Raw genomic sequence first — 12,747 nt, forward strand, 5'->3', positions numbered from 1 at the left:
GTGATCGTGTTTGCTGTTGGAACTGCTATCTCTGAAATAGTTCTGTGGGAAGTTTCATACCGTCCGGAGAAGAAGACGACTATTTATGATGTTCGGAGACAGCAAATTCCCCCAGTTGAGAGATGGTAATCCCAGTGAGGTTATTATTTATCAACTCGTTGCCGAACATACAAGACCAGATCACTAGAACAGCATACTGACACTTCCTCCCATCTCTTTCTGGGGCGTTTATTTGATGCGAGCAGAAAGTGGTTGGCCATTCCGGTTAATCACCTGTTTGAAGCGTTTTATTGCAAAGCGATTGTTGCTATATACCAAGCCTTCTGGGGACGCTTGAGGAGACAGGGGACCCATTGCTCACAGCCCTGGGAGAACGATCAAGGCAAACAGCCGCCAGGTGATTAAACACAGTTTCTTGCTTGCCTTCGACGAGTGTCTGGACGCCAGCCGTTACGTTCCGACAACATGTAGGACATTTCGTTGATATATGAGGTAAGTAGCATCAACAGAGGACAACTTCATCAATGAATTTGTTGTTCCCTTTTTTTTTTTTTTTTTTTTTTTTTTTTTCTGGATCTATGTGATCGAATTGAGATTCCAGGTTAGTTTCTTTTCAAAATCAATGGGGGATTTGCCCGAATACGGGGCCTTTGCGACAAAGGAAGGAAAGGGCAATCCCTCTACGCTGTATGTTGTTATATGATGGTGCTTTAACAGTAAGATGACCATCGCAATTTACTGTGTCATATGAAATTATTCACTGGAGGAATTATTAAAGATAAATATGTGCAATCCTCTGTCCTATCATGTATTCTTCGTTGGAAGCTGACAGACAACAGCCAGGCATAGATATAAATAATTTGCACAGACAGAAAGTTACTGCATTGGGGGAGTCTTTTCAAAGAATCCCGGCAACACACGGTTCTCTTGAGGTTCCTATCTGATGTATTAAGCCGGGCGCCGATTCTTGATAAAGACTCGATATGTGCCAGAAGAACTCTTAATCCTGTCGCAGAATACCAACGGAGACCCCTTCACCTCCCACCCGCGCAGAGGCAAGCAGGGCTAACGATGCTCTTTCCGTCATAGGAACTGTTGCATGTGCTACGGGTCCGCTTTGACTCATAGATGGAGAGCTGGACTTGTGCGTCTGTTTCCGTCAATCGCGTGGTCAGTTGTAAATTCATAGCCAGACTGACTTGAAACAGATGCGGGCGGCTCTCTGCCATGACAATTTGCAAGTCGAACCCTCAGACAGAAGCGACGGGCTAATGGAACGGTTTCTCTTCTGCATCCAAACACACAAACACATTCTTTCAACGGTCCTCTTTTTTTTACACCTTGATTGACACTCTTTGAACCCTCCGGAAACTGACCGCCTTCCGTCCCAAGCGGGCACCTTGGGGCAATGTCGACGGTTTCCCAGCGAAGATGGGGGATCTGGGAAGCCGAACTTGGTTCGTGCGGTGCACTCTGTTCGTGTCTGGTTTCATTTCATGATTTTGATTTGATGGTGTTGAGCGGAAAGGACGGATAAATTAAGAAATTTAGCGCGGGGTCGCTGGTAGATAGTTACCCTGCTGCTCTCGCGAAAAAGGATAGCATTGCCCAGTGGCTATGGTGTACCGGGATGGTTTACGAGCAGCCGATCTGCCATTTCTGCTCGTGGAGAAAGTATTAACTGCATTCAAATGTTCCGCCTCCATGACCTGTCGAGGAATAACAATTCTTTTTGGCGTACCCTCGACACCGAAACGACTGTTCACTCAGTTCTTCCGTCTCCCAATGAACATATTGAACCTCCAGATTTCACCTTTAAACCCAGCCGAAGGGTCCGGCATCTTGGCACCATTCGTGGCACGAGAAATGCCCCTTATCCTTCGCCAAAAAAAAAAAAAAAAAAAAACCGAGGAAACACATCCCAAGCCAGTTGAGCCGCAAAGCGGGTCAAGGAATTCCTTGCGACGGTGCTCTGGGGGTTTAAATTGGGACTCGGATACGAGATGCAACCATCCATCGCGCTACACTGCACTCAACCATGAAAACGCAGCGTCAGGCACCCTTCGAACAGACCCATGGCAGGCGAGGCTCAATACGAGTTGCAATCCTTTTTGGTTTTCACCCCGATTCTATAAAGTGAACAGTGTGGTTCGATAGAATCCCATAAAACCATTTTCTTTTTTTTCTTTTATCGAAAAAAACCGAAAAAGAAAAAACGCCCCCAACAAGACAATCTCTCCCAAGAATGAAGTTCTTTAGCCTGCTCGTGGCCCTACTCGGGTTCCTACCCTTTCTCGCTGCAGCTTTCCCTGTAGCAGACCCCGTTGCAGAGCCAGAAATGCACCTGGAGAAGCGTCGATCGGCACAAACCTGCAGGATTGTCAATCTCCGCAAAGGCGAATACGTTAACTGCCGGTACGGCCCGACCACGAAGGCGGGCAACATCTTTGCCTTCCGCCAGGGCCAGAAACGTACCTTCTCCTGCAAGAAGAAGGGGCAATGTATCAAGGGTAATTGGTAAGTTTGCGGCGAAAACTAGCTAGAAGCAGGTAATACAGATGGAAAAGGGAAAGGAAACTAAAAGATTTTGACTGCAGCACCTGGGATCGAATCACCCTGTACGGAGTTACGTGTTATGTCAGTGGATATTACACGGATAGTCGTTGCTCCAGCAGTATGTTCCCGATTTCTTTCCCTCCGTTCACGGAAATAGAGCTAACTATGACTCTAGAACGACTCCCGAAATGTTAGAAGCTACTTCAGGATGTTCGACTGAATAATCTATCCCCATACGCTCACTGCGGATAAAATGGAGGGGTCGCGGAGGAGTGATATTGTTGTCTAGATTGCCTAGATTGTTTGTATTGAGTTTCTTCCTTCGTTCTGCCCAGTCATGAAACATAAACGTCAGCCATATTAAATGCACACACTTGAGAAGTCAGTGGTTTCTCAATTTTTTATTCCTTTGGGTCGGGTTCAGGTTGGGAAATATTTCGCCGCTCAGGAACAATTCGATGCTTAGAATTCGATTTTTAACTGCAAGACCGCCTGTTCGCCTATTAAACGAAAAATGTGATCCATGCGGCCTGGTCAGGATAAAAAAAAGTGATGAGAGTTCCCGGCAATACTCAAACATCTTCATTCCATGTAGCGCGATATTCTTGATATCTCCTGGGATTGAAATTCGCTTGGGACCTGCTGCTTGCTCTCCAGCTCGGGCCTGATACGAGGCTACTACTGAACTGGTCCTGATCATGTCTCTTGAAATGCATAGCATAGGGCTTCTGTATCTCGTCAGCTTGCCAGGCATATAAGAACAGTTCACTAATGACCTGGCTGGAATTTTAGGCCAACCAGCCTGCCCATATCCCCCCTTGCACCAACTTCGGACCTCGTTTCGTGCGAATTTCCGACGGCTTCTTTCATAGCACCGGACAAATACGAGAATCGGTGATTACGAGTAAGAAACCTTGCCTTTGTTAACAGGGTTATTATCAATCATGCTCTTCCACATGCTCCAGAAGCTTACGTCTGCTGACCTTCGAGCTAGCTCCCAGGCGACCCGGGGGGATGGTTAGGGGCGTGGTGCCTAAACCCGGGCTGGCAATCCCCGGGGCATGGGGAGGGGTCAGGCCCTTAACTGAAACTCCGGGCGAACCCTGGTACAAAAAAGGTACCTAACTTGGGGGTTCCAAGGTTAGAGGCTGTCTAGCCAAGTTAGTTCAGGGTTTCAAGTTCAGCGAATTGCCTAATAGGGCTTAACTCAATCCTAATCGGGCAAGGCGCGATATGGCCCAGCCGCTGTCGATTTCAAGTATATAAACTCCCAATTCCCTTCCCGCAGCTTGACCATCCTTCTTCCACCGCCCTATTCTCCTCGCTTTCCTTTGCAGTTCCCACTTCACTTGTCTCTTCGTCTTGTGCCGTCACCCTCAGCTTCACATAGAGCGGTTGCACCACAGCTGCACAAATTGGAATTCTGGTCATCTTTTTCATGCCATTTCCCGTCAGCCCAACTGATTGATTGGATTGGGATATGAGATACTCTTCCGCACATTGCTGACAATGATCTCAATCCATTCTTGATTGATCTATTTTCCCATCAGTTATCGAGCTCCTATGCACTGTGGACAGACAATCTCCGAAAATGAATTCGTCGCTGGAATTCTAGTTGTCTAAGGTGTTGGCGACTGGGCGTCCCCGGTGCCTCCCTCCCCCATGAATCTGCAGTGGCTGGCTGGCCATTATTACCCCATGGCAATAGTATCTCAGTACAGCAATTGTTCCGCCTTGCTGCTCCAAAGAGGTCATTGTGCGTTGATTTGGGACCATGATGAGATCTACCAAGAGCAGAACTCAGGTCGTGCGCTGGATGCAGGGGAGTTGAATCCCCCCACCCCCCCGAGACGAAATGTGGCTTTTGGTGGCAGTATTGTCGTAGCTAATGATGATGCGAAGCTTCTGCGCTGTATCAGCCAGATGCGAAACCTGAAGAGGTGGAGATCTGCCCTGTTGCCTGGTACGTGATGGTCTGCCACACTACCAGCATGGATGTGGATCTTGCGAGGCCTTGCTAAGAAATCAAGCCCTCGTGCAAGGAGGAGCAATTCTATCATCAAATGGTCCTCCTGGCTGAACTTCCAGTCTTGAGACAGGATTGCAGACATTGGACGCCCAAGCATGCGCAAGAATCAAGTTTCCCGTGGAGAAGCCTTCACAAGTCCAGTGGGAGAAAAAAAAAAGAGGCAAGGTGGGGGCGGGTGGGTAAGGGATTGCCACACCCAGCAGCACAGCACCGTCTTTCCGCCATTGTGCCGCCCTCATCGCGCACCAACTCCCTGCGTTGATCAAGCATCAAATATTTCCTGATCTAGCTGCAATTTAGTGCAGCTATGTCTATCTACACAAGGATCATATTAAAGGTGCTAGAGCCCGGAGTTCTGATATATAAGGGAGCAACCGCAGCGGTGTTTGGCAGAGCTTTTCCATCTCGTCTTCATCGTTGATCTTCGTGTGGACATAGCTTAGCTAGCGGGTAGTTAGCTATTAGCTATAGAATCGCGTGCTGACCGCTATCTAATCGGCGTGCAGGTAGTCGCCATCACAGGTAAACAAAGTTGAGTACAATGGCCCTATGTGCTACGTCATACGTCCAGCTCGAAACAGGCTCAATTCTTCAACACTTATCCCGCTTACATCCAAAGAAAAAGTTGGGGTTCGGCCTTGAGCCTAAAGCCAACCTTTTCCAGTCAAAAAGATGTCAGTCCTGGCTGCTTCTTCCCGCTGATCCTATAAGATAACTTCAAACCTCCATACGTTTCCAGTTGAAGGAACTGCCATAGCTTCAAGAGCACTAACTACTCCAATTGATTCAGTGTCGACGTGCATCCCAATTCCTTCTTCCTTACATCTCCTTGACAACACCTTTCAGTATATTATGTCTTCTACACGGCCATAGCGTTATTCCATAGTCTTCCTATGTGGTGCCACGTTGGTAACAGTGGAGATACCAGCTCTATTCGTCCCGAAATTGTCATTCAACCCGCAACAGCTTGGTCTCCATTTCCTCGGAGTTATCGTTCCGACCTCGGAGAGTAGCTTAGAAGCACGTTGCTAGACTTTTGAATGAATCGAGCTAGTTGTCGAATTTTGCGCCAGACCAGACCCCCCCCCCTTTTTTTTTTTTTTTCTTTCTTGCTCTGATATCTTATATTTGTGCTTATGTACAATTACTTAGGGTCATTCTTATTTTTGCCGATTCAGACTCATTCAGCAAATGTCTGAAGGCCACTGGAATGCATATCTCTCCCCATTGTTAGGGTTTTGCCATAGCGACATACGGGAAGCAGATTGTCACCGCAGCCAGTTATAATTACACATCTGGTTGATTGGTATCATGAGAAATCAGCCAGTATTGAAGCTGACCATCACTTTCATCCAGCAAGTATACAGGGGGGTTTTATTGAGCCTTTCTGGTATGAAGTCAGTGCCTCCCGCCCCCATCCATAAATCGCGGACCACTACTCTTCATGTGGCATTCTTTGGCCTTATTTCCGTGGAAAGGTACAGCACAGCTACACGGCAATGCGGAATCAGAGGTGTATAGGCCCAATCTTCACAATGAATGAATGGCTCTTTCGTTGCTTCATTAAACTTTATTCACTTAATTATTTATTTTATTCAGATAAACCCTGCGCGCTGAGAGCGCTCAGACTAAACACTGACATGGGTTTATTTAGCTTTAATAATTTCCAACCTCGGTCACACGTTCGTTCACACCTTTATTTGAAAATGTTGAGTTAGGAGCCAGCTCTGAAGTAGTCTGCTGATGGAGATATGCCACGATGTGAAGCCACTCAAACCCAAGCACAATAAGTAGCACTGTGCATAAAGGAATTCTGCAACATCAAGTCGTAGGGAATTTTCGCTTTATCATTATAAGGTTTGAGATGCCGTGGTTCGGCGCGGCAACGGCGTTGATAGGCCTGGGGAAATTCTACCTGCGGGGCCTTCCCCATCTCCTGAAGTATCTTTTCGGCATTCATCTTTTCTGTAACAAGAGGATAAGTAATATAATAAATAATCCACCCCCACAAGTTGTGGCCTTGATGATTAATCCTGAAGAATTGATAACATTAATGCAGGTACATTACATGTACGCCGTACATACATTACATACAACATATATACATACCTTGCCTGTTGCAAGCCAAACTGCATACCGGAAGAAAAGGAAACATGGAAAAACGGCCATGCAGCGCTAATTCCGTGCAGATTATGCAGATGGTTCATGTATCCGTACCACGAACGGTCTCCGCTGCAGATGACAATCAATTGGCGCCAACTTAAAACAAACATCTTAAAACGCCACGGTTACGGAGTAGTTATATCAGGTTTACCCTTGCACAATAATAAATATATAAAAAAAAAAAAAAAAAAAAAAAAAAAAAAAAAAAAAAAAAATTAAACAAAGCCCATTATTGCTACGAAAGTTTGTCTGCAGAATAATCTCTCTCTGCTACTACTACATATATTATTATTTGAAATGATCCCGCAAAGGACCAAACGACCCCACCCCATTTTGTCTTCTTGAACCCATCATGCTCCACCCCCTGCTATATCCTATCCTATATACCACCCTCCCTTGTTGACAGATATTTGAATTAAAAGGTGGTAGTTTCACTAGTAGTAATTAGCCCACAAAATCCTATCCTACGGAAGAGCCAAGGTATAGAAAAAGATATCTTCAGCACTCCGGCCCGGCTCATCCATCCGGCTCTTGACAAAAGATGTTGAATCTTAACGATCAGAAATATAAAAAACTACTATTGTACTCGGAGGATGTCCGAAAAGGGGGAAAGAAAAGGTCACCTAGGTAATTAGTGTACTTGGAGGAAATATACCTGACAAGGGGGTTCTAGAATTGATCGTTACCGTAGTATCCATAACACCGAGTACCCCTAACACCGTAGTACTCGCTGGGGAAAGTGGATAGCACGGTCCTTCGCCATGCGGCCGCACGGAGCGTGCAATGATCTATCTACAAGGTTTATTATGATAATGAGCATATCTTGGGAATCCTCTAATCTTCTGTACCTAAACTCGCGCCCGGGATTGACCACTCCAGGGTGTGAAAATCTCTTCTTGGCGCTAAATCTAATGTAGACCAGAGAAACTACATGGAGTAAGAACCTTATTAGACACATGCCTGCACGTCTTGTGATGCTTCACCTGTTGTGCATATTGGTTCTAATTCAGCAGGGCAATAGGGCCTCCCAAACCATGCTGTCCTGTCACCAGTGTGGCGGTAAAGGCATCTATCATCCTTGAGCCTCCTCCTCCTCCCCACGCTTGTTTGCGCGCTACCGGGGCGGCCCTGGTTTTCAGCACGTTTGTCCCCCGCAAATCGTTCGCCCGTTTTGGGTCCCTAGCGCTTTGTCTGAAGATTGTGTTGTGGAGATCAACGGCTCCAAACGGGGCCTCCAAAGAAGGGGGGAAGCGCTACAGTACCGCGCCATAAGTTTGAACCTTTTTCACAACTCAGGTTAGCGGTAGCACAGACCAATTAGGTTTTCGAGGAAGTTTCAAACCTTTGGCAAGGTACTGCATATGATTCTCCACTTCACCCCAAACTCCATCTCTAGTTATCCATCCTTCATATCAGATAGCGCCGCTTCTGTGACACGGAGATCATGCCTCCGGCAAAAGTGTCCACGGGGTTATGTCTTCATGCCCAGCATGGGCGTTCGGAATACAGGGGATGGCATGGCTGCCACCACCACCTCTCAGAAGATGAAACCAAACATCACCAGAGCGTCCGTGTGGACATCCATCAAGGTTGCAATCAGACATGAGGAGAATTGCCGGTTCAAATGCCTTGATGTAATGGTCGAGGAATCGACTGAAAGGTTTCATTCTGTGAAGCTCTAGAAATCTGGGTATAAAAGCATCCATTTCTCGTCCCGAGATGCTTGAATACCATCATCCAACAACTCGCAACACTTTGACCAGTGCCATACCTTCTGTTCCTTCTGTCACTCCTTGTTAAACCTTCAAACCTTCAAACAGAAACAACTTTCAACATGCGCTTTAGCATCTGCCTCTTACCAGCCCTGGCGGCTTCGGCCTTCGCCCATATGGAAATGCGCCAGCCCTACCCTTTCCGAAGCAAGTTCAACCCGGCCAACGGCCCCGGGGACATCGACTACTCCAACACTAGTCCACTCGCCGCCAATGGTAAGCACTTCTAGCAAATATCCGTTCGAAAAGGAAGAATAGAGATGCTAATCCATCACCTGTTAATAGGAGCCAACTTCCCTTGCAAGGGATATCATCAAGGCCCCAGTACCGGTTCGACCGCCACCTACAACGCTGGCGGAACCTACACGCTGAATCTCGCCGGTTCCGCAACCCACGGAGGAGGGTCTTGCCAGATCTCCCTCAGCTACAACAATGGGGCCACCTGGAAAGTCATCAAGTCGATTATGGGAGGTTGCCCGCTGACCAGCTCATATTCTTTCCAAATCCCTTCGAACGCACCCAGTGGTAATGTCCTTCTCGCCTGGTCGTGGTTCAACCTCATTGGAAACCGCGAGATGTACATGAACTGCGCTCCAGTTACCATTGTAGGAGGCAATGGCGATATCAGCTATCTTCCCAATATGTTCGTTGCAAATGTTGGCAATGGATGCCGCACCACGGAGCGCAAGGAGACTGTTTTCGTCAATCCTGGACCCAACGTTGTCTATGGCGGGAATGTCTCGCCAGCCAATCCTGCCTACCCCGTCTGCTAAAGACTGTGAGGAACGCACGCCGGAGGTGGGTTCCCTTTGACTGGGCCAAGCTTGTTGCCAAGCAGGTGTAGGCTGGCATTCACCTTCTATTTTTCTTTTATATAGTTAGTTATCTGCTTCCTTCCCGTGGCTGTGCTGCCGAAAATTATGAAGGGGTACTGGTACTTTGACTTGTACATACTATTGTTGCCTTTTGTGGATAACTTCAAATTCAATCACATCGTTACTTTTTATCTCGCGGCCAAGTTCTTGACTGTAGCTACTCGGTTATTTCTTTAGTCTCCTTTCCAAGTTTTCCAAGCGTAGAAGGTCGAACGAAGGTGGAGGATGTGGAAAACATGCTTCCAATTTTTCTTCACGGGACCATGTCATTGTTGATTTGTATCGATATGACTCTTCACTCAATCGAAATACCCAACTGAACAGCGAGACCTTCTCAAAAGGTGTCTTTTCGGTTCAATTTCGACACTTGCTGGTGGGACTAGCTAGGCGTGTTGCGATGCATGGCGTTGACAAAGCGCTGCACTATAGTGGCGGTTGTTGATTTCGAGCCTTGAAATCGCTATATCAACAGAGGTACTTATCAGCCCTGAAATGACAGATACTAACAGCCTCGGAAAGTTATTACCTATATTGAGAGGTAAATGGAGGGAACCCACGGCCTGGGGGCAAGTGCACTGTGGGCATTGATGAAGGGATCGACCTCACGAATGACAACTGAAACCATGATCTATGAGAACTTGGCATAATGTCATCAATAGCAGGCATTAATCTGATCTGACCCGTATCGGATTGCGAGAAGTCCGGCGAGATGGAACACATCAGACCGAAAATCGCCATCGGCAGAGCAAGCTTCTTAAAGAGCCAAAACAACAAAAGACTGGATAATTCGCTGAATCTTCATATACCATGATATGAATTTCCGATTGTATGCAACGCGAGTCTTTCATCATTGTTTCACCAAAGCTCATTTTTGTTCGCGAGTCAGTCAAGAAGAAAGACCTAAGTAGGGTTGTCGTGAAATGAGAACGAAATACAGAAAATCCTCTGCTTCTTTGACAATTCTTAGAGGACTTTGCATAGTAGTTAGAAGTTCTGGTCGTTTCCTCTTAACTTGATGTTTTCAGATGCGCAGATCGTCCAAGCAAAGGCAGTCCATTCACTGGCCTGTGTACTCTCAAGTCCTGCATCACACCCATCCCTGCGGTCGTGGTTGCAATACTACGTCACATTTAAAAAGTTTCGTAGTGAAAAGATTCATTATAGCGCTTAGGGTGGTTCCGCTCTTTTTTTTCTCTTTTTTCTCTTTTTTCTTTTTTTTTTTTCTTCTTTTTTTTTTGTTTTCAGGGTCCCTTCGACCTGGCATTCCCATCCTGCAAATGAATGACAGTGAGCACTGTATAGGCCATGATGACGAGGTTTTCAGAGGGATTTGTTGGCTTAAGTTTGCAAGCTTATAAGCCTCATTCACCTTCTTCTCTTTTCGTGTTGGAAGGTCCAATATCTCAAATGCCTGCAGTGGCAGAAAGGAGTAAGGCGACAGAATCTTCACAGGGCCAGCCTACGCGCGAGCGCCAGCGATCAATGGCGGGCGAAAGCAGGGAGTCTGAAGATTTGACGAAGGCGAATACCTAAGGATGGGCAGCTAGCTTCATTCTCAGCAGGGAACGGCTCAGAGAGGCAATTGGCTTTTACAGACGGCTTGTCAGGCAGAATGGGCTCGATGGCCTAGTCATAGGAGATAAGCTGTTCGGGCGCGGAGACAAGTTAAACGCATGGCGTCTAGAACTGGGTTTATAAGCTGTCAGCTGCGGTAACGAAGAACAGGGAGCTGAGGTCGAAGAAGCCGATCGGAGAGTCGAGCGCTCCGACGAGCGCCCGGCAGCCAGGTGAGAAGGAGCTGATAGGTTAATTCCGACAGTGATGCAGGTAACTTTTCTTGCTATTGAACTATTTAGGCCGCCGTTGGTACTAGAGCTGAACAGCCCGTTTAGCTTGGAGTACTTTGTCCTGCGTGGTAGCCACAGAAAAAAGAAGCTCATGAGAGGTGTTCTGAACAGCAGAGAAGCCTCGCACTCTGTCTCTGCATTTTCCGCTTGAGGGTCTTTCAGATCAACCAGCCGCAGCCGCTCTTTCAATCAACTGCTCTTCGAAAAGCTGGTGTACTGTCTAGCTTCCCATCAAAGAACTTGCGGATGGTAGGGTCACACTCCCAACTACCTGGGCAGCTGGCCTAACCTTCTTGATAAGGTAGGGCAGTTAATGAACCTGCGCTTCGCTCCACAGAGACACTGAGTCTCTGCCTTCGTGCCTTCGTGATTGCTGGGAATGGTATCCAAGTTTCATCCGGATCTGCGCCAGCGCCATAAACGGCGGCCGCGAAGCTTTCGGCTACCGAAATCCATATAGAGCTAAGTCTTACAGTAAACAATGGTAATCAGATGCAAGCACTTTGATGAAGGTGATCTGGTCTTTAACCACCTCACTCTCTAGGGTGCAGGCGTATGAACTGCCAAACCTCATTTAAGCCCTCTGGAACTCGCGAGGAACAAGGCGATGTTCAATGATGCCAGCCTTCATCACAGCTTCCAAACAGGTCCAATCAATCCATTCAGGTAAGTCTCTGCTCTTCGGATAGGCCTTCCCTCAAGTATAACGCTTGATGATTCATCACTCCTTTGCTTGATGGAAGGGCTTATGTTCTTCCTTCAACTTCTTGAGAATTCCGTACGGGGATGGACCACTCTCTGATAGCGAAGTATAAATTCTGCTCCTAATCGTGTGGGCAGGTACTTGCTGAATTCAGTCAAGGCAATACTCTCCTCCTTTCTCAGGCGCTCGTAATACTCCCATTCCTTCAGCACATAACCATACGCGCTCTGCTCCTTTTTTTTAGTAAGATCCAGGTAAGATGTGACAGATACAGAGACTGATCTCACGGTTGGGTAAGGCTTATTTCCCTTTGGGCTGGCTCAGCCTCTCGGCCTGGATTGACTTAAGTGCCATATACCCAGGCCTTGAGCTTGGGGCTGAACACCGGGGCATATACCGGATATCCCTCCTTATTCTTCAGGGACACCTGCCTCTGAGTAGGGGTGTCCGGCGACATCGTGCCACTCGCAATGATACAATTCAGTTGCTTACGCGGCGGAGACGAAAATCTCGCGATTCGGATACGGGGAACAGTGGCACTAGTAAGCAGTCTTATTCCGAAAAAGCAGGGTTATCGAATGCGGTAGAAGTGACCACGAGAATCATAACTTTTATTCGAGGTATTATGTATGCAAATTGGATCAAGGTACAGAGGTGTGTAGGAGGTAGGACTCAGGAAGCGGGATGTAGCAAAACATTGACGTGCTCAATGGGCGCCAAGCACTCTTAACTGGATTAGGATATCGGCCACAACGCTAGTGACTAGCGAGAATAAATTTCGAGTCGCTAAATCAGCAGATAT

The 12,747-nt window shown here is 47.1% G+C and overlaps 4 protein-coding genes across 4 annotated transcripts; 3 read left to right on the plus strand and 1 right to left on the minus strand.

The window, feature by feature from the left end:
* Positions 1-789: 789 nt before the first annotated feature.
* Positions 790-1,464, minus strand: BDBG_17720 (uncharacterized protein). The gene has a single exon (XM_031725375.1). The coding sequence runs from the start codon at positions 1,227-1,229 to the stop codon at positions 1,035-1,037; it is 195 nt and encodes a 64-aa protein (XP_031580614.1). The 5' UTR covers positions 1,230-1,464; the 3' UTR covers positions 790-1,034.
* Positions 1,465-2,245: 781 nt separating this feature from the next.
* BDBG_08187 (uncharacterized protein) lies at positions 2,246-2,751 on the plus strand (the record flags this gene model as incomplete). Its single annotated transcript, XM_031723448.1, has 3 exons — positions 2,246-2,517; positions 2,598-2,674; positions 2,732-2,751. 3 exons carry the CDS (start codon positions 2,246-2,248, stop codon positions 2,749-2,751), a joined length of 369 nt encoding a protein of 122 aa, XP_031580615.1.
* Positions 2,752-3,361: 610 nt separating this feature from the next.
* BDBG_08188 (uncharacterized protein) lies at positions 3,362-5,696 on the plus strand. The gene is made up of 3 exons (XM_031723449.1): positions 3,362-3,460; positions 3,551-5,259; positions 5,376-5,696. The coding sequence occupies exon 2, from the start codon at positions 4,219-4,221 to the stop codon at positions 4,525-4,527; it is 309 nt and encodes a 102-aa protein (XP_031580616.1). The 5' UTR covers positions 3,362-3,460; positions 3,551-4,218; the 3' UTR covers positions 4,528-5,259; positions 5,376-5,696.
* A 2,886-nt stretch (positions 5,697-8,582) lies between these two features.
* On the plus strand, positions 8,583-9,293 carry BDBG_08190 (DNA-directed RNA polymerase; the record flags this gene model as incomplete). The annotated part of the gene is made up of 2 exons (XM_002621521.1): positions 8,583-8,736; positions 8,806-9,293. The coding sequence occupies 2 exons, from the start codon at positions 8,583-8,585 to the stop codon at positions 9,291-9,293; spliced, it is 642 nt and encodes a 213-aa protein (XP_002621567.1).
* Between the last annotated feature and the right edge of the window lie 3,454 nt (positions 9,294-12,747).

The sequence above is a fragment of the Blastomyces gilchristii genome, assembly GCF_000003855.2.
Source record: "Blastomyces gilchristii SLH14081 genomic scaffold supercont1.22, whole genome shotgun sequence".
Taxonomy (NCBI): Eukaryota; Fungi; Ascomycota; class Eurotiomycetes; order Onygenales; family Ajellomycetaceae; genus Blastomyces; species Blastomyces gilchristii.